This window comes from Lontra canadensis, unplaced genomic scaffold (assembly GCF_010015895.1).
Source record: "Lontra canadensis isolate GAN:19392208 unplaced genomic scaffold, GSC_riverotter_1.0 scaffold199, whole genome shotgun sequence".
In the NCBI taxonomy this organism is placed as follows: domain Eukaryota; kingdom Metazoa; phylum Chordata; class Mammalia; order Carnivora; family Mustelidae; genus Lontra; species Lontra canadensis.
The window spans coordinates 1,418,003-1,442,011 of record NW_022631193.1 but is presented as its reverse complement, the minus strand read 5'-3'; the positions used below and the strand labels follow the sequence as shown (position 1 = coordinate 1,442,011).

The 24,009-nt window shown below is 52.3% G+C and overlaps 1 protein-coding gene across 1 annotated transcript; it reads left to right on the top strand.

Annotated features, from left to right (window-relative positions):
- The first annotated feature begins 9,152 nt into the window (after positions 1-9,152).
- LOC116861442 (H-2 class I histocompatibility antigen, Q7 alpha chain-like) lies at positions 9,153-23,477 on the top strand. The gene is given in 10 exon segments (XM_032848014.1): positions 9,153-9,328; positions 9,922-10,001; positions 10,003-10,042; positions 12,335-12,442; positions 18,869-19,129; positions 20,110-20,385; positions 21,353-21,544; positions 22,293-22,568; positions 22,682-22,786; positions 23,408-23,477. Coding segments are annotated over 10 exon segments (1,461 nt in total). The 5' UTR covers positions 9,153-9,264; the 3' UTR covers positions 23,467-23,477.
- Positions 23,478-24,009: the final 532 nt, after the last annotated feature.

The window sequence follows — 24,009 nt, the reverse complement described above, 5'->3', positions numbered from 1 at the left end:
GTGAATATGGTGTAAGTCTTCTTTATAGGATGGCTTTAATTTGTGGTCCCAGTGTTTTCTATATTGTCCTTAATGTATATACTAGAAAAATAAATATGAATTCTTATTTTTCCCCAGAAGTAGCAGCATAACAGACACTCATTCTTCCAATAGATGGAGATCTTTCCATGTTCCTACACACAGAGCACTTTCATTTTTTTTCATGACAAATAATATTCTACCTGTATCCATAATGTATCATCACATATGCAGCCAGCCCCCACAGGTGTACTTTGGGTTTGTTTCCCACTATACTGAAGCTACAATGAATGATGTTGGTTATTCCAGAGGCCTGTTCTGACTCCCCACTCCTCCTTTAATCTGGAGCGGGGCCACGGCTTGAATAGGGGTCAGGGACTAGAAAATAGTCTGGTTCTGGAAGAGGTTTCTCCTCATTGAGCTCCCTATTTTCCAGCTTATGAGAGTAGGGGTAGAGCTCCAGGGTATACCCCCTCCAGTCTGTGCGCACCTTAACCCCCTCAGCCCTGGTAACCACACACACGTGCACACACTCACCAAGATGCAGAAGAAACCATTTTAAAGCCTGAGCTCTTGGCTCTTTCTCTCAAAATATGCTTGACAAATAGCATGGAGGACAAGGGGAATTAGAGAGGAGAAGGGAGTTGAGGGAAATTGGAAGGGGAGGTGAACCATGAGAGACTCTGACAACAATCAGGGGTTTGAAGGGGCGGGGGGTGGGAGGTTAGGGGAACCGGGTGGTGGGTATTGGAGAGGGCACGGATTGCATGCAGAACTGGGTGTGGTGCAAAAACAATGAATACTGTTACGCTGAAAATAAATTTAAAAAATTAAAAATATATATATCATGCTTGGATGACGCTGAGAGGCTCCTGCCACCCCCACCCCCACCCTCATCCTGAACCGCCAGGGCCCTCTCCGTCCAGGCGGTTGCTGGTGCTGTACCGCAGTCCTCCCGCTGGAAGCGATCAAAGCTGTCCTTCACTGCGCGCATGGACACACAGGCTCCTGACGCTGGGGGTGCTGTACCCCCAGTTCCACTTTCAGGTTAGCATGGCCACAGGGTGTAGCAGGCGTGGCAAACTTCCCCTGACCTTTAAACTGCCTTGAAACCGCATGATTCTCATTGACCTGAGCCTAATTTTCCCCTTGAATGGGGAGGCCCCACTGAGGTCCCCTGTGAGACTACTCCTCCACCTGAAGGAAGTTGATCCGTCTCTGAATTTCCTACAAGTACACACACACACACACACACACACACACACACCCCACCCCCACCACCACCCCCCTGCCACTCCGAAAGCTCCCTCTTGGGACAATCTAGCCCTTTTTTTGGCCTCTTCCCAGAAACCAATGGTCCCCATTAATGCTTCGATGGTGCCCCTAAAACCCCATTTCTGCATTGCCATTCCCTTTCCAGCATCTACAGATACTGTTTTCTCACAGAAGGGACAAAAACAAATACTCCAGCCCCAGGCGGATGTTGGGGGAGAGAAGTGGAGTTCTAGGACCGTGGCATTGTCAGACGACTGTATAACCAGAAAAGGCAGAAGTTCATTTATTGCTCACGTACTTGGTAGACTAAGTGCAGCTGACCAAATAAATATTCGCACAAATGAGTAAATTAACAAACTTGAATTACACTCTCTTTTTTTCCTAAACTCTTTGGGCCAATCCAACCTGAGAACTGGTGATGTGTTTACAGTTCACGAATGTAGTTATTAGGATTAATCTGCCTGGTAACTGATGATGGACGATCAGTTTGGTTTTTTGCCTTTCATTGGACAATGTGGTTCCCACTGGGCCAATCCTTGGTCCCAGGGCTGGTTTTTTTTTACTCACCGCCGTCCCTCCGGGAGGCGGGATTTGGACCTAAGAAGCTGGCAGGGTCCAAGGAGCCTGAGATTAAAATCAGGGTTTTACCTCGGCCTTCGCTGAGGGATGCTGACTCACAGTGCCTACCTTCCCCCAACTGTCTCTCTCCTCCCAGTCTATGTCTTCCAGTCTCTCCCTGCCGCCTCTCACTTCCACTCTCTGTTTTCTCTCTTTAATCCGTGGGATCCCAGAATTGTTTCATTTGAGAGGATTTGGGGAAGCATCTTTCTGAGCCAGTTGTCACTTTTTTTTGGTCAAATATATTTTGAGAATATTGTTAAATCTTTAACCAACAACATCCCCCCGCGCCCTTCCAAAAAACACACATGGGATGTTTGACAGTTTCAGGGGGTTCCTAAATCCCCTGGAGCCACAGAACCCAGGAGATCTGGTTAGAATCAATTTTCTCTTTCTCTTGGGAAACATCCCAGGTTCTGGCCTCACTCAGCTCTTCCAGGGACAAGAATGTTACAAATAGCATCTGAGTAAAATAACGACAACAATAACAAAAAGCAGTCTCCTTCAGTGACAATAATTATTAGAAAACCAAAAGCAAAGTGGACTCCAGAGCTAATTTTCACATGAAGGAAAGACCAGAGGTGGAAAAGCAAGTTTAATGATCCCTCAGAAAAACAGCCAAATCCGAGAACAATGCACTCCCCAGGACCACTGGTCCTGTCTGCTTTCTCACATGCAGGGGCTTCTTGGGGGGACCCAGGGTGGTCAGAAAGCACCCTTCCTGGACTGGATGGACAGATCTCCATGAGGCCGGGTCTACTTCCCTTCAGAAGGACTCTAGGTTGTCCCAGAGCCTGACCACATGGCCAATCATCTGCCTGATAATACCTTCTGTGGTAGGACTAGGTTCTGAAGAAGAAATCTCCCTGCCCTCCTGCCCTTATAGGAGTCTCTGTGGGACCACTTCCTTTTAGCTGCTGGTCAGCAACAGGTCACTTATTCTCCTTTCCTCCTCAGCCTCTGACTTCCCTTCCTCCTGTCCTCCTCTATCACCTGTCCTCCTATCCTCATCCTCCTCATCTGCCTGTCCTCATCATCCACCTGTCCTTCTGTCCTCCTGCCTTCTTAGTTCTCCTTTCTCATCCTCCTGTCCTCAGCCGTCTGTCCTTCTGTCCTCCCGTCATTCTGTCCACCTCATCCTCCTCATCTTCCCATCCTCTTCATTCTTCTGTCTTCTTTGTCCACCTGTCATTCTTGTCCTCCTGTCCATCTCATCCACCTGTCTTTCTGTCCTCTTGTCATTCTGTCCACTTCACCCTCCTGTCTTCCTGTTCCCTTAATCCTCCCTGTCCTCCTATCCTTCTGTCCCATTTGTCCTCCTTTTCTACCTGTTATGCTGGGGTGCTCTGAAATGTATGAGAAGGAGGGCTCTACCAAAGAAGAGGAGGGTCAGGGTCCTTCTTGCCGAGGAGTGACCTCCTACCACAGATGGTCAATGACCACAGTCCTCTTTCCCAGTGCCCTGTGAGCCTCCCCATATGAGCTAGAAACATTCCTATCTCTTTATTCTCATCTCCCTCTCAGCTGGCCCATCCTCTCCCAAGATTGTGGGAAACCAGTGTGGGCTACATCGTGGAGCAGCCAGGTAAAGTCGCTGTTTGGGACCATAGGATCACAGGATGATTTAGGCAGGGCTGCCCACAGTTTCTGAGTCCTCCTGTCCCTCCTTTCGTCCCAAACCCCATCCTCTCTTGAGGGTCAGAGAGAAATGCCCTCCTCCAAACAGAGGTGTTGAGGGGCAGCCCTGTAGTAGAGGTGGGGAAAGGGTGGCCCCTCTCCAGTCAGGCCATCCTGGAGACAGGAGGGCTAACTCGGAACTTGCCCTTCAGTGTGGAAGTGCCCTTCTGAGAGGTGTGTGAGCTTTATAAGGCTGTGGGTCCCATCAGGGTTGCAAGGTCCCAGCCATGTTCCCTTGCTAAACTGGAATGGCTTCCTGACCTAAAGCACAAGGTCACTTTAGCTTTCCATTCTCACCCACCAGAAGCCTTCATCTGTTTCCATTCCTTCCTTTCCTTCCACCCCACCCATCCTCCAGCATCCCTCCTGACTGTGAACCTGGCCAACCTTTAGTATTTCTTCTCTCACCTCATCCTTTCCAGAGGTGATCTAAGCAGACCCTGAGGTGAAGGAAGCATGAGAGAGGTCAAAGCACTTTGTGGTTTCCTCCTGCTCTTGGGCAAACATAGACAGCAGTCCCCACCAGAGGACACCTCCATCCCTGAGCCAACAGACATGACCTAAGAGAAATGTGTCCTGTTTGCAGTCTTCCATGTTTCTACCTCCTCTCGAGGGTCTCAGGCCAGAGAAGTGAAGACATCATCCAAGGAGTCTGTTATTGGTAGATGACACCTCAGACAAAGATTGTGAAGGATGAGAATGTGTGACCCCAGAACCTGTTTTCAAGCTGTGGGATCATCCATCAGTGACGACTTGCCCCAATGACCACACTTCTGAAAATCAGCTCACCAGCAACTGACACACAATCAGCCACCACTCTCAAACAGAATATAAACACGCTCGACTCTGAAAACCCCCCATTCCCTGACACTGTGTTTCTCAAAAACCTACAACAGGTCACTTCTATTTTGCTCAAGGAGATTGTGTCTTACAAGCTCCCCAGGGCTTAAGCACAAAATAGGTTCAGCTTTCCATCTCAGCCTCTGAGCAGTGCTGTCCTCCTTCAACAAGGGATTTGGGCAATCAAAAGAGGTCTCAGAATCCGTGTCTCTCAGTAGAGCCTGGCAGATGCTGCAGAAGCCTGGAAAGTCTGCCCACAGAAATCCTGCCCCAGTGCACTTGTAAACATAATGTTGTCCCTGCCTTTACTGATAACTTTAGAATTGCTGGTTATCTTATTAACTGACTTGTTTCTAGCTAACTATTTGAGCTGTAAGGTAAGATGTTAACAACTTGACTTTTATGACAAGCCTCCCCACCCTGCTAGGAGTGGGCCTAGGATGCTGCTCCAGGGCTTGGGCCCTTGGTTCTGAAAGGTGAGCTATGCCATAGGGAGGGATCTGGGATCTGAGAGTCTCAGGCACAGCTACAGGAGGACTCAGCCCTCAACTCCTTGTGGGAAAAACTAGAAGGAGAATCATCCTGAAGCTCTGGGCAAGAGGTCAGTGGAGAGAGGGGAGGCAGGGATAGGGGAGAGTTTGGACGATGTCCCTGGGAAAGAGACCCCAGGAAAGTGGGCCATGGTGTCTCTGGGCCAAGGCCATAAGCAGGCAAGCAGGAGGAGCCCAGAGACACTGCCTACCCCAGAGGAAGCAGTGAGTGCTTCCAGGATGCCTGGCTGGGTCCCCAGACCTCAGAAAGCCCTATCCATAAAGATGCTTCATGAGGCTGGCCTCCTAGGGTGTTTCTCCTCCCCTTTCAGAAAGCTGGTCTCCCATTGTCCCCTGAGAGAAAGAGAGCAACCAAGACACCCCTTGTAAGCCCCCATTAGATGCTGGCCACTCCCTCCCAGTGTCCCCTCTAAACCTCCATCATAGCACCCAGGGTGCTATATATCCTTTCCCAGTCCACAAATGGAATGGTTCAGAGCATGGCGTGGGGAGCCAGATGGCCTGGGTTCAAATACCAGCCCATCTTCTTACCAGCTGCCTGACTTTCGGCAGCTTACTTAACCGCAGCCTGCCTCAGTTTCCCCATCTGTAAAATGGAGCTAATGATGGTCCTGTCACAGGGAGTTATGGAACAGACTGAACGACAGCTATAAGGAAAGGGTTTTGAGAACAGGGCCTGTGCAGCGCATCCTCGGTTATCTCTGTGTTGGTGTTAGCTGTTGAGATTAGGGTAATTTATGCCAATCTACCTCTGTCCAGACTGTGGACTTTGCACTGTCAGGGACCCCACCTGATTTCCACCTGTCCCAAGTGCCTGGTGGGGTGTCTGGTGCAGAGCATAGACCCTGCCAGCTGAATGGATGGGTAGGCCTGGCAACTTACAGTGTTCAGGGACCCTACAGAGCCCTGAAGCTGGCATCCAGATTCCTTAGCCTGACACGTAAGGCCTTCTGTGGTTGGGCTTTGACAACCTGCCCAGATGCATGACCTTCTCTTTCCCCAGCAGCTACCCCAGCTCACCACTCACACCTCTCTGCCGGCCTTGGTATACCTGTATTTACCTCCCTCCCACAAGTCACTTTTCTTGTCTTCTCTCTCTCTCTAAGATTTTATTTATTTATTTGAGAGAGAGAGAGAGCCTGAGCAGGGGGGAGGGGCAGAGGGAGGAGCAAACGCCCCGCTGAGCAGGGAGCCTGATGCGGGACTCCATCCCAGGACCCTGAGACCATGACCTGAGCTGAAGGCAGACTGAGCCATGCAGACACCCCACTTTTCTTTTCTAAGATTTATTTTAGAGAGAGAATACATGAGTGGGTGGGTGGGGGTCAGGAGGGAGAGGCGGAGGGAAAGGGAGAGAGAAATCCTCAAGCAGACTCTGTGCTGAGCAGAGCCCAATGCAGGGCTCTATCCCAGCACCCTGATGTCATGATCTGAGCTGAAATCAAGAGCAGGTAGCTTAACCAACTGAGCCACCCAGGTGCCCCCACAAGACTGCTTTTCGGGGCACCTGGGTGGCTCAGTGGGTTAAAGCCTCTGCCTTCGGTCCTGGGATCAAGCTCCACATCAGGCTCTCTGCTCCGCAGGGAGCCTGCTTCCTACCCTCTCTCTCTCTGTCTGCCTCTCTGCCTACTTGTGATCTCTCTCTGTCAAATAAATAAAATCTTAAAAAAAAAAAAAAAAGACTGCTTTTCATCCTACCTTCATCTTCTTTACCCTTTCTGTCGAGACTGGGGTCAACTGTTACCACCTCTGAGAGACTTTCCACTACCTGTCCCCTCCCCCTGCTCAGGGTCCAAGTTTTACCTGTGGTGTGGGTGTGTGTCCGAGCCCCACCAGAAAAGCTCTCCTTATCACAAACGTTTTGTAACAACCTTTCTGTCCTTAAGGGTGTCTGAGTGGCTTGGTCAGTAAGTGGCTGCCTTCAGCTCAGGTCATGATCCCAGTGTCCTCGGATTGAGCCCTGCATTGGGCTCCCTGCTCAGCAGGAAGTCTGCTTCTCCCTCTCCCACTCCCCCTGCTTGTGTTCCTTCTCCTGCTGTGTCTCTCTCTGTCAAATAAATAAAATCTTTAATAAAGGGGGGGAATCCAAAGATAATTTAACCTATTTTAATTCCATAGAATTAACAATTAAAATCAACATAATGCCCTAATTGTAACAAAAAATATTCACAATTAAATTATAATATAATCATAATGTAAGGTCCCCCAATAATGGGTCCGTGATTAAAGGAGCGAGACTGATACAAAGTGAAGGTCAAGCAAAGCTTTATTTTGCGCCAAGCATCAAGAATCAAACCGAACGTTCAGAGCCTCTTACAGAGAGGGTGATCCCTCTCTGCTTCACAGACTAGCTTTTAAGGGCAAAGGCCATGTGGTTGGGCCTGACCATGCACAGGTGGCCAATGAAATTGTAACACACAGAGAAAACTGCACAGTCATGTTAGGTCGCATGTAAGTGACCAATTGAATTACAATTTACCCTAGTAGACATTTGAACCAGCCTATCACCTTGGTCAGAATTGGCGCCCAAAAGGTGCCCAAAGGGTGGGGCCCATACTCCTTGGTAACCAGGGAGACAGTATGTGCCCCCCTCTGATCGGGGCACCAAGACTGGTTTCTGGGACACGTTTTTAAGTAAGTCCCCTGGGGGAAGGGGGGCAGGGACAGTTTAAGTTTTAAACAACAAAGTTATTGTTTAACCGGATGGAAGAACTCTGGCTAAATAGGTCCTTACAATAACATATGTCTCAATATGTAAATGTTTGGCTTGACTATATAGAAAACGTAATGATTAGTCAGACACCTGAATATGCAAAACGTCTATAAATACAACTACAAATGCCACATTCAGTGCAAAAACCGGGACAAGTAGGTCACCCTGCTTTATACCTCGAAACAAACCAAAACTAACTGGATTGTTCAGTTTGGTTTGGCCCCCCAAAATAAACCTGGATTGCCTAGAAAAATAACTTTCTCCTTGATGTTTGCAATGCTTATCTGCAGATATGTTACAACCTTTGTGACTATAACAATCATATCACAATGCAAACACTAATTTCACACGTTTTTTCCTTTAAATATTTTTATTTGATGAACCAGACTTTTTGATGCCCACCTTCCCTGCAACTCTGATCTTTGACATTAAAAACGCGAGGCGTGGGCTCTAGACCCGATCACACAATCTGGCTTCTTCCGTGGCGAAGGCCTGACAAGACTCCATGGTCAGCTTGGCCCCAGGACCGGGGAGCGCTAGACTCGCGGCATTCTCGGCCCCGCCCTCTGACAGGCGAAGGGCTCCCCAACCCACCCCACTAAGGGCTGCCCAAGTCCTCCCCATGAATTTTCAAGTATCAGAAAACCCCCAGGTGAAAACTACTATCCAAAACATGAGGTTTCCTGGTGAGAATTCAGGGGTCTGTGAACCTGGATGGAAAAATAACCTTTATTTTCTCCAACCTCTAGCAGAGATTGAGCCGTTCTTCCCCCCGTGAACGGGGGTAGCAAAGCTCGGCAGTATTAGCAAGACCTGCGCTTCCGTCCCCAGTGGAAACCACAGGTGTTTCCGAATCACATGATGGTTGTTGCAGACGCCTGCAGGGCAGAGCGGGCCGGAGCCGAGCCGAGCCGAGCGGAGCCGAGCGGGAGCCAGAGCCAAGCCAAGCGGGGCGGGGCAGAGCGGAACCGGAGCCCCGTGGAGCGGAGAGGGGTGGGATAGCCCGAGCAGAGTCGGAGCCGAGCCGGGAGAGGCGTAGCCGAGTGGAGCCGGAGCCTAGCTGAGCCGAGCCAGGCCGAGCGGGGCGTGGCAGAGCGGAGCCAGAGCCGAGCAGGGCGGAGAGGGGCGGGGCGGGGCATCCCAAGCGGAGTCGGAGCCGAGCCGGGCGAGGCGGGGCAGAGCGGAGCCGGAGCCGAACCGAGCCGAACCGAGCCGAGCCAAGCGGGGCGGGGCAGAGCGGAGCCAGAGCCGAGCGCCGAGGAGCGGGGCGGGACGGGGCGGAGTCGGATCCCCGCGGAGCGGAGAGGGGCGGGGCGGAGCAGCCCAATTGCGGTCGGAGCTGAGCCTGGGCCTAGCAGAGCGGTGCGGGGCAGAGTGCAGCCCGGACCCAGCGGGGTCCGCTGAGGTCCGCGGGCACCCGGTTACGGACCCGCGCGCTAGCTCTCTGGGCTTAGCGCCAGCACCCCCCTCCCCTCACAGCTGAGGACCGACTCTGGGGGAATCGACGCCCGGGGGCTGCTCGCCAGGCTGGCTGACCCGGGCTCGCGGGTCCTCGGGGGCGCGCGCGCCTGGATGCCGCCGCGGACGATGCTGCTCTTCCTGCAGCTGTGGCGTCTAGTGCCGGAGAGCGCGGCAGGTGATGGGGCGGAGAGGCGGGGGCCCTGCGGCGGAACTCCTGCGGCGGAACCCCTGCGGCGGAACCCCAGGGGACGCCCGGCAGGGCGCGGTTGGGGCGATCGGAGGCCACTTCCCGGTTTGGGGAGCGGGGCGGGTGAGATTCGACCCAGGCCCGCAGGTGGCGTGGAGCCCTGGGTTAGAGCCCCCGTTTGGGGCTTCCCACTGTGGCACCCGCGTCTGGCTTAGAGCCCTGCGGGAAGCCGGCGGGACGCGGAGGGCTGGCGGTGACGCCGGCCAGGAAGCGGCCGGTGCCGTAGCTTCTTGGGGGTCCCCGTGGGAACCCCCGTTGGACGCCGCTCGGTTCCTGGGGCTGGGTCCTCCCGGGAGGCCCTGGGGAACTCCGTGGGGGCAGGAATCAGAGCAGCAGGCACGTCCCCTGCCAGCTAGCTCGGGCAGGCTCCCGCCCTTCACGATGGGTGTCCCTGGAGGCTTGACGAGGCGGTCTCAGGTTACCAGGGCGTCCCCTGCGGTGGGTGTGTGTTGGGGTGGGAGGGGGGAACCGGTGCAACGAGGGTTTCTCTGACCTGGCTCGGAATTTCCATTCTTTCCCAGTTTTAATTCTTCTGACATTGCTACCCGAGCCTGACCTCATCCTGGATTTCCCCACCGCTGCCCTGGGGCCTCGCCCCCTCCTCTGCCACACAGATGCTGGAAGGCTTATCAGCACAGACGGGGAAGTGTCCACTATCACAGTAATACCAAGAGGGGGTCACCCTCAGGCCCAACTCTTTGAAGTGCTTCACATACAAGAAGCCATTTCAACTCACAAAGCAGTCCTCGTTTTAATATTTACAAGTTTAAACTAGGGCCCCGGGAGGACGCTTCTGGCAGGATCTAAAGTCGGAGTTCTGAACCTTTTTTATGCCTTGGACCAGGTCTCAGAATGTTTTTAATGCATAAAATGAAATACATGGCGGGGGGGGGGCGCCTGAGTTGTTAAGTTAGTTAAGCTTGGGAGTCTTGATGTCCACTCTTGATTTCGGCTCAGGTCATGATCTCAGGGTCCTGAGATGGAGCCCCCATAAGACTCCCCAGGAGTGTGAGGTGGAGCCTGCTTCAGATTCTCACTCTCCAGCTCTCTCTGCCCCTTCCCTTCTAGCGTCCTGTCTAAATAAACAAACATGAATAAGTAAATAGAAATACATAGGCTTACAAAGGAATCTAATTATGTTTCTATAAAGCTATTAAAAATTTTTAATGTAGTAGTTAATAGAATTTAACTAGAAATATAAATGTGTGAGGTGTAGTATGTGTGCTACTAAGTTAACACCTTAAGTAATAGCCCCAAATAGCAACAATTCCAGAACTGGGAACCAGTGAGGGCAGAGCTTATGTCCAGGTGTCTGCAATGACTGTCATGTGATTCAGAAGCACCTGTGGCTTCTGTCCAAATCCAAAGCACGGGTCCTGCTAATCCCGCACAGCTTTGTTGCCTTCACCATAGGAGAAAGGCTAAGTTTCAGCCAGAGTTTTGAAAGTAAAGAGGTTCTTTATTCCCTCCAAGCCGAGGCTCCTGAACTCAACAGGACGGACACACAGGAGGATTCAGCCCTCAGCGACCCATGGAAAACATTTGAAAGAGAATCACCTTGGATGTCTGGAAAGATTGAGGGAGAGTTCGGTCCTTGGAACAGGACCCCAGGGGCATGGGCCACTGTGTCTCTGGGTCAAGACTGTGTTGGTTTCCAGGTTCACACAGTACCCCCAACTCTCCCTGGGTGTAATATAGGGGCATATAGGTGATTCCAATTCTGTGTGGCAGAGGTGGTCACGGGTGTTTGCACATAGACCCTGTCTTATGGAGGGATTGACCGGGGCTGACCTAAGGAGTCGGGACCCCAAGCCAAGGAGGAGGAGAGAAGGAGGGGAGAGATAACCCCAGGATATACTAAACCATAGGAGAGAGATGGCACATGGAGGGGACGTAGCCAGGAGAAGCCCCCCTCACAACATTCCTGGGTACCCAGCTTTCACTTCCGAAGTTAGGGATGGGGAAGTGGCTTTCATGGAACAGGTATCATGAGTGCTACAGCAGGGAAGTTTGAAGTGGCTCAACCTTTAGAATCACCCAGAGGGCTTGTTGAACTACAGAAAGCTGGACCCCCCTCACCCCCAGCCAGAGTTTCAGATTCAGTAGGGCTAGGTTGGGTCCTGCAGATTTGCATTTCTAGCAAGTTCCCAGGTGGCACTGAGGCAGGTGGTCCTGTAACCACACTAGATTGATTAGCCTAGAATGTTCTTCCCTCCTTACCGAGCCCACTGCCTCGTAACTCACAGCTGGTGTGGTCCCCTCCAGGTTTCAGCTTAGAAGGCCCCTGACCCCAACACCTTCCCAACCCAAGGTATTCCTGGTGCCTGGGACTTCCTGCGGCATGGCACTCATCAGCCCTGCTCAGCTTATTGGTCCTACTTCTTTGTTCAGTTGTGTCCTCCTTGTCAGACCTGAGCTTTTTCAGGCCTGTGACGGTCTTGGTTTATCTCTGTCCTCACATCCACCCCCCACCTAGTTCAGTGCCTGGCTTGTAATAGGTGCTCACCAGCTGTTTGCCACATGGGTAATGCAAGAACACAGCTGAGCAAGTGGACAAAGCTGGGCAGGACCAAGCAGAATGTCCAGGAGGGGCTGGAACAGCTGGGTGGGGAACCTTTGGCAGAGGTAGGGGCAACTCAGCCCTGGCTTCCAGGTAGGCACCATCAGGCCCTACCTCACAGGACTGCAGTAAAAAATGCCATGAATCAATATTTCTAAAGCTCTGGCACCAAACCCAGAACTCAGCCCTGTTGGTTTTACACCTCCATGCTGAAGAAGTTTCTAGTCAATCCTGAGACAAGGCTCCCCTGTCCCTCTTCCCTTCCAGCGTGCCTCTCTTCATCATTTCATACCATCTCTCTAAGCAGAGACAAGAATGTGTAGGATATTTATGCCTTGAGAATCATACTTCCCTTTTCCATTTTCCCCTTGCAGAGAGCCCCTGGGGGTTGCCCGTGGTGGCCGATGGCCCAGCTTCCTTAGCGAAGATGGTGATGGCAGAACTAGCCAACCTGAAGTTAGAAAACAAGCCATGGCCTGGAGGTAAGGGACTGCCCACCTGCTGACAAGGGGGCAAGATGGCAGAGGCCAGGAGCCCCCAGCAATGCAGGAGGGCACCTCCACAGTCTGGGAATCTGGTAGGCTGTCTTTGCCCTGCTGGTGGACACAGAGGCCAGACCCTCTGGAGGGTGCCCCAGGGGGCTTCTTCACTCCAGCTCTCTTTTTCCCATCCCCACCTCTCCATTCCAGATAGGAAAGGACGAAGGCTAAGCACATAATGTCTGCAGAGCCCTTTCTCCCTGCCTGTACTTCTTTATTAGCTCGCTGAACGCTCCAGCACTGTGGAACAGGTCAAGTAATTGCCCTCGCCTACCAATGAGGAAATCAAAGCCTGGAACTGTGGAACAGAGCCACACAGCTAGAGAGTGGCAATGCCACGTGGGTTGTAGGAAAGGGGTGGGGCACCTCCCCCCCCCCCACCAGTCAGAGAAAGAGGGAAGCTGTGTGGAAGAGGGCAGGACTGCCCCTTTCTTGTGGGGCTGGCGAACTGACCCAGTGACCAGGACACAGCAGTGACGGAAGAAAGGGGGTGCTGATGACATGCGGCCTGAGGCAGCGACGGGCATGTCACAGCATGTCACAGCATGAGCAGTTTCCTCTGGACACCTGCCATGTGGCCCCCACTTCCTCCTGCTGTGGTCTTACTGTGGCCGGCACTGACCCCAGGCTAGTAGGGGTGCTCCCCCTCAAAACTACAGAGGTAGCCTGATGATTCCTCAACTGCTTTTGCCGCACTCAGGGCTGGAGCCCCAGGCATGAGGATCCGTCTTGGATCCAGTTAGCTAGGAGGTTTTACCTAGTCCCAGCTCAGACTGTCCTCCTGGAGCAAAAAGACAGGTGTGGGCAGCCTGGGAGTGCCCCCAGCCCAGAGAGCAGGCCAGGCTCCCAGGACCATCTAGTAGGCAGAGTAGACAGCAGTGGGATTTTCAGGGAAGAAGGAATGGTAGCACCCTGACAGGGTCTGTGGGAGGCAGTAGCTGCAAGCCAGCTGAATGAGGGGGCCACAATCATGAACTTGTCCTTGAATTGTCCCCTGACTCCTGGTATGGGCCCCAGAAGCCAGGGTGTGGACCATGGGTGAAGTAGTCCAAAGCAGAGCAGATGCCAGAAACCAGAACCCCTCTGGCAGGGAGGGGTAGGCCAGAGACTGTATCCAGGCCATTCCAGGAACTATCTGGACAAGCCTAGGAAGGATTTGGGAGTCAACCCATTCTTTCCCCCTCGCTGCTAACACTTACAGCTCCTGAGTCACACCACCATTTTATTTTTCTCCCATGTTATTGCAAAAGCCTCAGAACACCAGAAGAATACTGCTGCCCCCAAGACCTTTCCACTAGCTTTCCCTTCTGCAGACCCAGAATGCTCTCTCCTAGACCTTTACATGGCTCCTTCAGGTCTTTATTCAGGAGTCTCCTTGGGGGTGGAGGGAGGCTTCCCTGTCCATTCTATCTAAAATTTTAAACCCATCCCTAACACGTTGTATGTCTCTGCTTTACTTTTTATTTTTTTTGGTCTCCTCAGAACTTACTCCTGGCCAGTCTATCATACATTTTATTCATTTATCTTGCTTATCCTGAATTCATGGGAGCTTCCTAAGAGCATGCACTTGGGGCCATTGTGCTTTCCCAACATCCCCAGGGCTTCTGAGAGGGCCAAATAAACAGCAGGTGCTCAGAAGGTACTTGCTGAGTGGGGCAACAGGGAGGGCCCTGCCTGGCCATATGGGCAAGGCTGGACAGAGCTGAGCCCATTGGAACCATGTCCAGGGAGGTGTCTGTGGAGGGCAAAGAGTGGGGAGATGCCGTGGGGAAAGGGCTGCTTATATGTGCCCCCACATAGTGTCAGCCCTTCGTGGGTTCACTAAAGGGCAGGTGCAGCCCAGGGGGCATCGTGAGAACCCGGGTGTGCTGTCTGGCCCTGCTTTTTGCTACTTGGCAGGCGACTTTGCATCTTTGGGGCTCAGTTTCCCCATTAGTCATAGATTGTCACAGCAGTACTTGTCCGATAAAATCGTTATGAGGGTTAACGGAGCCAAAATTTTGTGAAGTGCTTTAGAACTATTTTGTAACTTTACAAAATAATACATGGGTAGGCGTCCTCTCATTTTTAACCAGAAGTCACTGGCTGTTAAAGCAAGTTAACCGTCATAAATAGTCACATGATCTAGCAAGGAAATTGTCTATCTGTCCCAGAAGAACAACCAGATGCATGTTGCTCCCTTCCCTGCAGGCCTGAACTTGGCTCACTTGTCCTTTCCCACCTCCTCACACTGAGGGAGGAGCATATCAGCACCTCTGTGGCCTCTTTGCTTCAGTAGTGGGAACCCCAGGGTCCCTGCGCCCTCACTTGGCATCCCCATCTTGGAGGCAGCTTGAAAACTGGCACAGCTCTCAGAGGACGTCCTTCTTCCCAGACTGTGCATCCTTCTCTCTGTTCCAGGGTAGCAGGACCTCCAGGGTGCCTAGGTTTGAACTGTCCACCAAACTTACAAGATACAACAGACTGCGGCCTCATATTATGTGTATTTGTTTTCTATAGCTGCTATAACAAGGGGACCACAACTTTGTAGCTTAAGGACGACATATATTTATTTTCATAGAGTTATGGAAGTCAAAAGTCCAAAATGGGCTTCGCTGGGCTGAGACTAAGGTGCCGTGGGACAGCTCCCTACAGAGGCTCTCGGAAAGAACCCATTTCTTTGCCTTTTCCAGCTTCTAGAGCTGCATTCCTTGGCTCATTGCACCTTCCTGCCTCTTTCTCTGTTCCATCCTCACATCCCCTTCTGTGGTAGTCATAGAGTGTCCTTCTGTCCCCTTTCGTAAGGAAACATTCAGGGCCAGCCTAGACAATCCAGGATAATCTCCCCATCCTGGGATCCTTAATTTAATCACATCTATAGAATCCCTGTTACCCTATAAGGTAACATTCATACGTTCCAGGGATGTCTTAGGGGTCCAGAATTCAGCCTACCACACTGTGTGGCCTTAGTTGAGGAGGAGAGAGGACAGAAAGTACAACGTGCATGCTTCCCCATCACCCAGGAGGCAGCTACCCAAAGACACAATCTCTTTGCCCTCCCTCACACCCAGGACAGGCAGCTACTGCAGATTGGAGCCAAGGACCAGGTGGGTCACCTTAGCATAGAGAAGCCACAGTCTCTGTTCCTAGCAAAGCCTGTGTCCCTGCTCAAAGCTCCCAGCCCAGGAACACCCCACTAATCTTAACTCAGTGGTTCATAAGGAAACAGCACCCTGAGAGTCCGTCATTTCCCAGGAGGCCCACACCAGCCCAGGCCTGATGTCAGCCCTTCACTCCCTTTCAACGTTGATCCCTCTTGCCTCACATAAAGTTTCACCAGTACAAGAACAGAGCTCCTCATCCTCTTCCTAAGCTTAGAAAAAACGGGCTCTGGGGAGAGAATCCAGGCTTCTCTCTATCTAGTGCATGGCTTTGGGTACTGTACTCACCCTCCCCTGGGTCTCAGTTCCTTCCTCTGTGAAATGGGGCCAATCACACCAACGTCTTAGGTTCATAATAAGGATCAACTGTGATAGTGAATGAAAGAAAAGCAGTCAGACTGGTGCAGGACATAGAGCAGTCACTCTCCAAAAGTGACAGCTGTGATCATCATCGTTGCCATTCATGCTCTTGTTTTTTTTCCCTCTCAATAAAGGCAGGCAGTACCCACTGTGTGCCAAGCATGATGTTCTCCCCAAGACCCATGGAAACAGTGGTGACACAGTTAGATGTATTGCCTGCCCCCATGGAGCCCACAGTTTCACAGGGAATGCAGAGGCTGCACTGAGGGTTGGCAGGTGGAAGCAGGAGGGCTTCCTGGAGGAAGGGACACCTGAATTGCAAGCTGAGGGATGAGGGGCATTGGCCAAGAGAAGAGAGGGAGCATGGCTGGGACAGAAGGAACAGCAGGTACAAAGGGCCAGGGCAGAGTTTGCTGTGGCTGCAACGGAGCTTAAACAGTGTGGAGATTCCTCAAGGAATAAAAAATAGAGCTCCCCTATGACCCTGCAATTGCACTACTGGGCATTTACCCCAAAGATACAGATGTAGTGAAAAGAAGGGCCATCTGTACCCCAATGTTTATAGCAGCAATGGCCACGGTCGCCAAATTGTGGAAAGAACCAAGATGCCCTTCAGCAGACGAAGGGATAAGGAAGATGTGGTCCATATACACTATGGAGTATTATGCCTCCATCAGAAAGGATGAATACCCAACTTTTTTAGCAACATGGACGGGACTGGAAGAGATTATGCTGAGTGAAATAAGTCAAGCAGAGAGAGTCAATTATCATATGGTTTCACTTATTTGTGGAGCATAACAAATAACATGGAGGACAAGGGGAGTTAGAGAGGAGAAGGGAGTTGAGGGAAATTGGAAGGGGAGGTGAACCATGAGAGACTATGGACTCTGAAAAACAATCTGAGGGGTTGAAGGGGCGGGGGGGTGGGAGGTGGGAGGAAACAGGTGGTGGGTATTTGAGAGGGCACGGATTGCATGGAGCACTGGGTGTGGTGCAAAAACAATGAATACTGTTACGCTGAAAATAAATTTTAAAAATTAAAAAAAAAATTACTCAAAAAAAAAAAGAGAGAGCTATGAGGGAGGAGGTGTGCTTGACTCTTCCTTTCACATTTGAATATTCAAATATTGAGCATCTTTTATGTGCCAGAAGCTGTTCTAGGCTGGGAAAGAAGGATCCCTAGAGGAATCTCTGCCCCTGGGGAACTGACATTACAGGGGAGAGCCTATTAATAAGAGAAACAGGTAGGGATGCTGTGGTGGTTCAGGGTCTGTCTTTGGCTCAGGTCATGATCCCAGGGTCCTGGGATCGAATCCTGTATCAGGCTCTATGCTCACTGAGGAGTCTGCTTCTCCCTCTGTTTGCTGCTCCCCCTGCTTGTGCTCTGTTTCTCTCTCTGTCAAATAAATAAATAAAATTGGCAAAAAGAGAGAGAAAAAACAAGTCAAGTGTACATCCTCTATGTGGTGGTAATGCTCCAGAGAAAACACTAGGGGGGAGTGCTGGGAATGTAAATATTTAATAGAATGGGCAAGGAAGGCTTCACTGAGAAAAGTAGCATTTGAGCAAAACCTTTTAATTTTATTTATTTATTTGAGAGTGAGTGAGCACAAGCAGGGTGAGGGGCAGAAGCACACTCCTCGATGAGCAGGGAACCGGACATGGGGCTCAATCCTGAGACTCCTGGACTCTGGGATCAATACCTGAACTGAAGCTAAGACAATTAACCAACTGAGCCACCAAAGGGTCCTGAGCAAAACCTTCCTTAATGAAGTAAGGGGGAGGGCGCCTGGGTGGCTCAGTTGGTTAAGCATCTGCCTTCAGCTTGGGTCATGATCCTGGGATCGAGCCCCATGGCAAGCTCCCTGCTCAGCAGAGGGAGGACCTGCTTCTCCCTCTTTCTCTGCCTGCTGCTCTACTTGTGCTATCTCTCTGTCAAATAAATAAGTAAATAAAGTCTTTAAAAAAAAAAATGAAGTAAGGGAGGGGCCCCTGGGTGGCTCAGTCGGTAAGCATCAGACTCTTGATCTCAGCCCAGGTCTTGATCTCAGGGTCATGAGTTCAAACTCAATATTGCGGTGCACAGTTTTTTTTTTTAAAAAAAAAAAAAGGAAGGAAAAAAGAAAAAGATGTGAGTTATGGGTGAGTCTCTGGGAGTGAGCCCCTGAGAAAGGTGGGGTAAGTTTTTTAAATATACAGCACTTGTTTTTATAGCTTGAGTCAGGGTGAGCTGCTAAATCTCATCTCCAGCACCAAGGTGAATGGATAAGCTGGTGCTTCTAGAGATGGTGGAGAACAAACCTTGAGGCAGCATTTGGACTTAAAGAGATGAGTGGCAGTGTCTCCTGTGGGAATAGGAGGGAGTGGGGAATGCAGTCAAGATGCCACCAACTTGGCAGCAGTGGTTCAAGCTAGGAATTGTGGCCTCACTTTATCAGGAAGCTCTGGAGAATGAATAAATCCACAGAAATTAAGCTGCCAAACAACCAATTTTTTTATCATACCTTTGAAACTGTGAGATGGGAAACCAGACAATCACACTTACAGAGAAGAGTGTGAAATCAGTAAGTAAGTAAAGAGTAAGTAAGCCCTGAGTGAAGGCAGAGGGGCAGAAAACTTCCACAAGCCTAAAGTCCACAAGCCTTACCACATGAACTCTGGCCTCAATGTTTGACTGAATGATTGATTCTTTATTTAAACTATTTGACTACCCTTACTTTTTAACCGAAATCCCCAGTTCTTGCTCTTACTGATGGCAAATACCCTGGTTAGGTTTGCATGGCCATCCCCACCAGTCACATAGTCCTGCAGTGTGGCGTGGCACACTTGTGGCAGGGCACATGAGTCTGACTATCTTATGTCTTCACAGGGACTCACTCTCTCCACTACCATTACCTGGCCCTGTCAGAGCCGGGCCCAGACCTTCCCCAGTTTCTGGCTGTAGGCTACGTGGATGACCAGCCTTTCATCCATTATGACAGTCGTGTGGACAGGGCCAAGCCCCAGGCCCCGTGGATGGCAACTGTGGACGCCCAGTACTGGGAGACAGAGACTCAGAAGCAGAGGGCCTGGGCAAAGGTGCAGCAGGTGGAGACGTGGACCGTGATGGGCTACCACAACCAGAGCACTGGTGCGTCAGAGGCTCCCGCTGCCCCACCCCTTTCCTGCACACTCTTCAAGCTGACCCTCTGGGCAGCTGTGCCTTTCCATTAGTGGAGAGAGGCCGCCCCCCTGAGCCCATAAGAGGGTTCAAGGCATGGCCCTGATGCATAACTCTATCCCCACAGGCAAGCGGGGCCTCCCGGGGCTTCAGAATCTGTTGTGGCTTCTGCAGCCAGCCCATGTGGTCAGCAGAGCAAGCATCCACAGTAGCTTGTGCCCCACAATGCCTCCCCTTCGGCTACCTGGGGTTCCAGACTCCTGCAGACTGACAGAGGTTTCCCTCCCTCACACCCATGGCCAGGCTCTCAGACACCACCTCTACCATGCAGGGTGGGAAGCCACATGAACTTGAAGCAGGCAGACAGCACAGGGTGGGAGAGAGAACCTAGCTGAGGACCCCTGCTCTAAACCAGTGCCCGGGAGGAATTTAGGAGCGGTTCCCTCGGGCCACCCCCTCGGCAGGGACAAGCTCCCATCCCCTGCTGGCTGCTGCCAGTGCTGCCCCCTGCCCCAGGTGCCTGGAAACCCAGTCTTAGGTATAAAAGCCAGAGACTGGGAAGAACTACACAGTAGCCCAGGGGCCCAAGGATAAGCACCCCAGCCACTTTGCTAGCAGCTAGCCTCACATCCGAACCTGTCTTTCACATCTCTCAATTGGGTGTGACCCAGTCTTACCATGAGTATTTCTTGAGGACCTCTTCCAACCATAAGGAGCTGAGTTCTTCTGATGGCTCTAGCTATGAACCCAAGGGTTCTCCTGTAAGAGGCGCAAGAGGCTGCTCAGCACTGGCTGCTCATGACCGTTCCCAGGGGAGCCTTCTTTTTTAAATGCTGCCACCCTGCCCCTCACCCTTTAGAGGCACCCTCGGGTGCTGGGCTTCTCTCCGGCTCTCAGGGATCCAACCCCGTAGCGCATACAAACGGCAGCCTTCTCACCCATATGTGCAGGCATGCACAGCACCCAGCGGATGTTCGGCTGTGAGATCCGGGAGGACGGCCACACCCACAGCTTCTGGCAGTTTGGCTTCGATGGGCAGGACCACCTGTCACTGGACCTGGAGACTCTGAACTGGGTGTCGGCCAAACCTGCAGCCATGCGGACCAAGAGCTGGTGGGAGACAGAGCGCTGCTATGCTGAGTACGACAAGGCTTACCTGGAAGGCCTCTGCCTCGTTTCCCTGCGCAGGTACCTGGAGCTGGGCAGCCAGAGCCTCACCCGGAAAGGTGAGGTGCAGCCTGTGGCCACACCGCGGGGCCCACACTGCCGTGCTTGAGAGTCTGGAGGTGGAGGCGAGGAGGCAGACTGTGTTCCCCTGTCTCAGCTAAGCCCACTGAGCCCCAGAAAGAGGGCTGACTAGTCGAGGGCTTCCTCATGTAGAGCAGAACTCGATCTCGGGCCCTCATTCCAGGCGAGGTGGACCACACTGTGGTCTTGGTAAGTGAGGCCCTGACTCTAGGCCTCATGTTATTCACCCATAGAGTGAGTACGTTAAACCAGGCGACTCATAAAGCCCTCCAGGGGCTTAATGTCCTGTGGTTCTCCTTCAGAAATGGACCTCAGGCCCTAGGGGATAGCATTCCTCACTAGGCCAGTCCCTGGACTACCGGGGACTGCCAGGGAAGCTGAGGCCCTTTGCCCCTCTGCTCACACACACCCTTCATGCTAAACATGCTCCTCAGATCCTAGGTGTGTCCTATACTTCTCCTGACTCCATCCAGCAGGGCTGGAGGGATGGACTGGGATGAACACTAGGGAAGGCGGGTGCTTGGGGGTGCTGTGGCAGAAGCCTCGTCGGCTGCTGGTGGGTGGGGCTGGTCAGAGCATCCAGCACACCATGGATGTCTGGTGACTGAGCAGCACCATGTGAATCAGCTGAGGCAACAGGGAGGATGTTCCTTGAAGGGAAGGCAGGGCAAATAACATCAAGAGAAGATGTGATTATGAGAGCAGAGTGTGGTGGGTCCCAGCTCAGGCACTGGAACCTAGCGTCCAGAGCCACATCGTGGCTGGCTGTGTGACCCTGGGCGAGTCACTTGCCCTTTCTGTGCCTCAGTGTCCTCGTCAGTATTACAGGGATGGTGACAATAGCCTTGCCTCCCAGAAGCACCATACTGGTGTCTTACATGACTGTTGAGCGCTCTTCCAGTGCTCAGGGGATATCATCTACCTGTCACCAGGGGGACCAGGCAGGAATCTCCACAGACACAGAACCAAACAGGATGTGGAGAGAGAGAATTAAGGAATTGGCTCACGTGACCATGGAGGACCGGGAGTTCCAAGATCTGCAGCTGGCAAGCCAGAGACCCAGGAGAGCCAGTGTTTCAGTTTCAGTCCATAGACAGGAAAAGACTGATGTCCCAGCTGCAGGAGATCGGGCAGGAGATTAGACTTTCTGTCCTGTTTGGATCCTCAAGTGATTGGAAGGGGCCTCACTCATACTGGAGAGAACAGTCTGCTTTACTGCATCTACTGATTCAAATGGGCATCTCATCCAGAATAAGGATTGACCAAATGCCGAGGCACTGTGTGGCCCAGTAAATTTGACACATAAAATGAACCATCACACCTGCACGATGTCATTTGGAACAACCCTGAGAGAAAAGAACAAAGAATCAGGAATCCCCTTCAGGCCCTGAGAGCACGGGGGAGTGTGGACAGGAGTCAGGCTGGGCTTAATTCCAGGCTGACTCTGGAGCTACACTCACGACCACTTCCTTCCAAAGTGAGGGAAGGACCATCCTTGCCTTAACTCAGCCTCTTGTTAGGCACTTACCATGTGAAGGAGTCACGGGGATGCATGTAGTCTCTGAGAAAACCATAGGGTTTCTGTGAGACGAAGGGGGTTATCAACATAGGACCCAACAGCCCCACCCAGAACCTTCCCGGAGGTTGGGGACAGGAAGTCACATCCCCACTAAGGAATTCCCAGGATTGTGCCCCTTTGGGATGGCTGGCAGTAGGTCATCCCTTCCTCCAACACTGGTTGAATGCCTCCCCTGGAGAGAGACTTGGTCTCCAACTCCTCCCTGTCCTCCACCCTGGACGATGCCAGAGGACCCCAGAATCAAGCATGAGGAGGGGGCAGAGAGCAGCCTCTCACCGGCCTTTCTCCCTGGACCTCTCTCTGCAGAGCCGCCCACGGTGCAGGTGACAAGACACACAGCCCCGGATGGCGGCATCACGCTGAAATGCTGGGCCCGGGGCTTCTACCCACAGGACATCTCATTGAGCTGGTGGCTGGGTGAGGAGGAGCTGGTGCTAGAGACTGAGTATGTGGAGACACGCCCCAGTGGAGATGGCACCTACCAGACGTGGGCGGCTGTGCAGGTGCCAGCCAGGACGGAGTACCAGTACACTTGCCATGTGCAGCACTCTGGCCTGAACCACACACTCACTGTGACCTGGGGTGAGGAGCTGGACCTGGTGGAGGGGATGTGGAGGAGCGGGAGAGGGTGCCAGGGTCCCTAGAGATAGTCCCATGGCCTGAGGCTGTTGACCCCTCTTCTCTGCCTTCCTCAGAAGCACCCCCTCGTCAGTGGATAACCAGTGCTGTGGTTATCCCCATGTTGATCTTTCTCTTGCTGACGGCTGGAGTGCTGATCTTCATCAAGCAGTACTCTCAAGGTAGGTAGGAAGAAAAAAGGGTGGAATAAAAAAAGGTACCCTCACAGCCGACCAAGCCCCGTAAGGAGAAAGGCTCTGCGCCCATCCTTCCAGCAGAACGATTCCCTCTTGGGGAGCAGCAACTACAATTGAGCCATTGTCCCCCATCTGTGGAAGAGCCCAAGTACTCCCACCCTATAGCCATCCATCATCCTTGAGGACCCTGCGGATCCCGCAGCCAGGGAAAACCACTAGGCCTGACCTTGGAAGGGCCCCAGAGGGGGAGAAGGAATGGAAGGTAGGGAACGAGGACCGCCTCTGCCTACCACCCACCTGATCACTGGTTTTGTGTTCTTTTTCTCCCCACAGCCAGGAATCAGGAATCTTGCAAAGGAGCCCCAGGTGATTGTGGGATGGGGAGGGGGAGAGAGGAAGTCCCAGGTGCTCCCAAGCATGGCTACAATGCCTGAGAACCAAAGATGGAGGAAGGGTGGTGGGTGAGAGCTTTCTGTCTCCAGCATGGCCTCATCCCTCGCTCCCTCCCGCTGTCCAGGAGCCAGGTGGAGGGGACAGGGAGCCACCACTGGCTTTGGGGGAGGGCTGGGGAGCAAGCCAGGTCACCTCCCCACTTCCTCCCTGCAGGTGGAGAGGACCCTCCAGTGAGCCCAGTGAGAGTGGAGGCTGCTCAGCTGCTCTGCTGACACACATTCACAGGTCAAGGAGGTGTTTTGTGGAGTGTGTGGGGGCCTCCAGGGCTCTAGCTGGCTGGCCGCAGTGACCCCACTGTGAAGGGCCCACCCCACCCCAAAACGGAGCCCTCTGTGGAACCGTCAGCCTCACTCCAAGCAATCTGTGCCACTAAGATCACTTTCTTCATCTTCTTGAAGTCCTTTTCCAAGTCTGTCTCCTGTCCGAGGAGGGCAGGAGTAATTCCTTGGATGGGCTCTCACTGGACGGTTAGTAAGCAGAATGCTTTCCTGTTTTTTCGTTTTGTTTTTAAAGATTTTGTTTTAAAGATTTTATTTATTTGACAGAGAGACATCATAAGCAGGCAGAGAGGCAGGCAGGGAGACGGGGGAAGCAGGCTCCCCGCTGAGCAGAGAGCCTGATGCGGGGCTCGATCCCAGGACCCCGAGATCACGACCCGAGCCCAAGGCAGAGGCTCAACCCACTGAGCCACCCAGGTGCCCCAGAATGCTTTCCTGTTAAGTGTAAATCCCGCTTGAGTTTCTCGGGCTGTCTCT